We start from the raw sequence: 4,218 nt of genomic DNA on the forward strand, positions 1-4,218 counted from the left end.
TGACTAGTATATTGTTATAGTAAGATGTGTTGGTTGGTTCCTACGTAGCTACTAAACTTAAGTACGGCAACCTACTATTACTATTATCTACGGCGGCGAAACTGTGAACCCGGTGCAATCGGGGCCAGTCTGTGAATCATATGTTGAGCGAAGTGTAGGAAATTCGTGTATACGATTGTGCCGCACAACTTGTGCGTGTCAGACACACATAGGCGACACCAACCTGTGCGGTTGGTTTTGTGGCGCAAGCGCTGATTCTGGAAGATTGCGAGAGCTAGAGCGGTGCTGGATGAGTTTGTTCGGGTCTGCTGCATCGGTTGGAGGAGCGTCCGATGAGTGAGGGAGCGGGAAATCACCATTTCTCTACAGTAGAGACTCTACATTCCCAAGAAAATTTTTCTGGATATTAAGTGATCCCAGACTGGGGTTGCCAGTGAAGAAAATTGATACCCTGAAATGAGCGTGATCATTGATTAATAAATAATGAGTACATACGGTATTCAGGTCTCTTAACGATCAAATTTCACTGTGTTTGTGGTTTTTAGCCAGTCGGCTCGATCGAGCCGCATATTCGGGGATGAGTCTCAGTGCTCTATGACTCAGCAATGACCAGTGTGGGAGAATATGCACATGGTCAACTACATGTGTTAGTGATATTGGAGAAAATCGGAGGAAATTTTCGGAAATTCTTATTGTTTTGCTGTACACCTGTAGCAGAATTCGTTTCTAAGCTCTGCTGAGAAACGCGAACACATATCCCAGCACTGTCAATGACTTTGGGATAGTGTATATCTTACTTGTGTCTTCCGAAGGGTGGACTATGATGTGATTAATAGATACCTGGTGTAACTGTTCAGGTGATGTCATCAGCATTGGTAAGTCTACAGGTAGAATCATCGTACTGGGTAGGAGTCATGCCTTGGGCGTATTGAATTGGGAGAGAGTTGAGAAACCTGAAGTACACATATCAGAAGTCACTGCTCATGCCCGTTTATCTCAGCTCATCTCCTATGACAGGTTTTGGTATGCAGACCTCTCCAAAGCCATCAACGGTTTGTTCCGAACGGTTTTTGGCAGTAATAGCAGAAGAGACTTCATTAAGTAACGTTGTCGATGCATGGCCATTGCTTGCATGCCTTCCGTTTCTCTTCTGCCTCAGACCTGTAGACTCAACTGATGGAGGAGCCAAGACGGTATGGCTCATCCGGCCCAATGGATTCGAAGTCGAATCGTTCGGGAGAGTAATCTTCTCAACGTAACTTGATGATGAAGCGGGTAAAGGAAGATATGGAACCGGTTCGGTAACTTGTCTCCACAATTGGGGTAATGTTGGAACGATGGTAACTCGATCCGGACAGGCTAGATCTAGCCGTCGGTGCTTTACTTGACACCGAGGGTTGCTTCATGCTCTTAGCACGTTTAGCAGATGTAGCGACCTCGTCGATGATGGAGGTAAGGCTTCTCATTCTACTGGTAACGCCAGCATCTGCTGCTGGTCTAGGCTGTCTTATATTTACATATGTAACACCTGAGAGAGGTGAACTCTGAAAGACAGGTGAAGTATTTACCCTTGGGTGTTGGTTTGGCCTTCGCCTTCACCTTGGCTTTCGCCTTGGTCTCCAATTTCACCTTCTTCGCCTTCGTTATCGGATCTGCTTCCGGCTGTTCTTGATGATATCTCTCTGGTTTCTGAAGCGTCTTTCCGGCAGCGGCACGTGTTTGCATTTTGACGATTATGGCAAAGCTAACAAGATGGTCTCTGGCGGACAGACTGTCTGCTTCAGGCTCATGTCTCACTCGGTTGATCCAATGAGGACTGCTGGCTCGACGGTGTTTCAACCATGTTGAAGCACCTTCCTGACTGGCAATCCCGACAGGTGTTTCACCATTTAAGATTGTTTATAAGAGGCAATCAGCCGATCATTATATTTAGGTATGAATTGTGAATGCCAGTTTATCTCCTGCAAAGTAACGTACTCCAGGTCCTGGGTGTCAGGAGTATGTGGGACGCGGGCTTCTGCTAATAAACACTCTCTTACTGGCAGTTGAAGTCGAGCCGCTGAACTCACCCATGTATCGAAGAAAGCGTCCTATGTGATTATAGCTGAACTCGCATAACCGCATGTTCGCTCGTAGTTTCTATCCATGTTACAGTGACCCCATCCGAATTTGTTGATTGTTGCGTTTAGCGAAGTGTTTCGAGGTGTCGGAAGAGAGACTCTAAACTACAGAAGGCGAATATTGTCCCAGTACGGAACTTGATAATACTCGTAAATGTCGGACAAAGCGTCTAACTAACGCAAAGCCAAACCCCCAGTAAGCCGACTAACGAATAACAGTAGACGCACGTATCACTTGACTGACAGAGACATCAACATTTAATTCCATCAGATACATATTGAAAATTTTAATCTCATTAGGATTTGAACCTGGGTCATCCGCATGAAAGTCGCGCGCTCTCCCTGTTAGACTGGCATTTTAGGGCGTTTAGTGCCAGCGTCAGGAATTTGGTGCTGGATTCAGTTTGAGGGATTACTCAACCCATGGGCTATGTTTCGACAACTTAAAACGTAGTGGCGCTCGCCCAATAATGTACAACTTGGACAAGAAATGTCGAAAGCAACACCATGGCTGATCTTTGGACAGGTTTTTTGGACAACAAATACGTGTCGACATGTCCAGAAGGACATCCAGCCTCATTTGGACAACATCTTGTCCAAGTGATGTCCAAAGGTGGATTTGTCTGCATTTCCCTCGAAAACTTGTCCAAAGCTTGTCGTTGGCACTTTTGGACAGTTGATAACGCTATCTTGCAATCTCGAAGCTTTCACACTTAGCGATATTAGCATAGATGACCAATGGGCCATTGGCAATGGCACACAATTACGTCTGGATCACACTGATTGCAGAGACTGCAAAGCTTCAACAGTTCATCTTCAAACGAATATTACATTTCGGTCCCGTATCTTGCAATTGTAAGCAAATTGTTTGATACAACACTACATATAAAGGCACGCACGTTTAGGCGAACATGTTCACCCATCACACACGGATGTAAATCAGATTTACTAGATCTCATTGAACATTTAGGAGTCATAACCTTCGAGGCAACTGAGGACGGATTTAACGTGCGAATGTTTAACGGCTGTAATTCATTCAGTATTTCTAACTAGATTTAGTGGAATGCTTGTTTGGAAAAGTCTGGCGGTTAGTGATAGTTTCTTCGTGGAACTTCTCCTGATTCGCAAGTCTCGAGACCTCTTCCGCCCTAGAACATTTACATCATGTACTGAACTCACTCGGATTATTCGAGTCGGATATCGGTAGAATCAGGATTCTCGGGATTAACATGCGAGTCGCATGATGCGACTTCATACACGTGATGAACGTATACAACACAAGCTCTTTAAGTCAGTCATTGGCTATGATCCATAGCTGAGCAAAGTTCATGAAGCGTGTACACACCGATTTTTTACACCATCTGTCTCCCGTAATATTGCTTCGAGCGTTGAGGATTGCATAGATTTCTGTGTTGAGTTCAGTGTGATATACAGTGTATATTATACACCTCCGTTGCGAAATGGCAGTTGACTATTGTTTCGCACCTGATTCTAGTACAATCATTCTACGTTGCACTCGTATTGTGTTCGACCATAACATTGTTGGATCGTGAGAATTGAAACACAACATGAATCATGTTACATGATAAGGGCATTTAGAATGGTATATCTGGTTATAGCTATGTCAATCATCCGCTAAAGACTAGTGAACTGATATTGGTGAGTCATGCTCTGTAAGAGTAGCTCGCCTCGTCCAATCATCACCAGCCTTTTTGATCGACAGCTATTTAATGAGTGCCCCTATTTTTCCTCCGCGACGTTGCGATGTCACCAGCATTGCGAGAAACTTTACTATTGATGTTGATGATATTATCAATGCCCGTAGACTGAAACGACCTGTTGAACCATCGTATCCAATATGAATGCTTGGGGGACAACTCTCCTATATCATGTAAGTGAACGAGGACTGATGTTGCCTCGTGCCACTGTGCCCACCATAGATCAAAACTCTCGTCGTTCTCATTTAAGCGTTGGAACGACCACTTGATTAACATCAATAGGCCCCATAATAGCCTTGCGGGCTCTACATGACAGACAATACCAAGGATCATCGCTAGTGGCAGCGCCGTTTTGGACATCACTACATAAACAGTGATAC

The 4,218-nt window shown here is 44.6% G+C and overlaps 1 protein-coding gene across 1 annotated transcript; it reads right to left on the minus strand.

Moving 5' to 3' along the window:
• Positions 1 to 1,497: 1,497 nt before the first annotated feature.
• On the minus strand, positions 1,498 to 1,725 carry Pmar_PMAR012982 (hypothetical protein; the record flags this gene model as incomplete). The annotated part of the gene is made up of 1 exon (XM_002778316.1): positions 1,498 to 1,725. The coding sequence occupies one exon, from the start codon at positions 1,723 to 1,725 to the stop codon at positions 1,498 to 1,500; it is 228 nt and encodes a 75-aa protein (XP_002778362.1).
• Between the last annotated feature and the right edge of the window lie 2,493 nt (positions 1,726 to 4,218).

The sequence above is a fragment of the Perkinsus marinus genome (genome assembly GCF_000006405.1).
Source record: "Perkinsus marinus ATCC 50983 genomic scaffold scf_1104296949922, whole genome shotgun sequence".
NCBI lineage: Eukaryota > Perkinsozoa > Perkinsida > Perkinsidae > Perkinsus > Perkinsus marinus.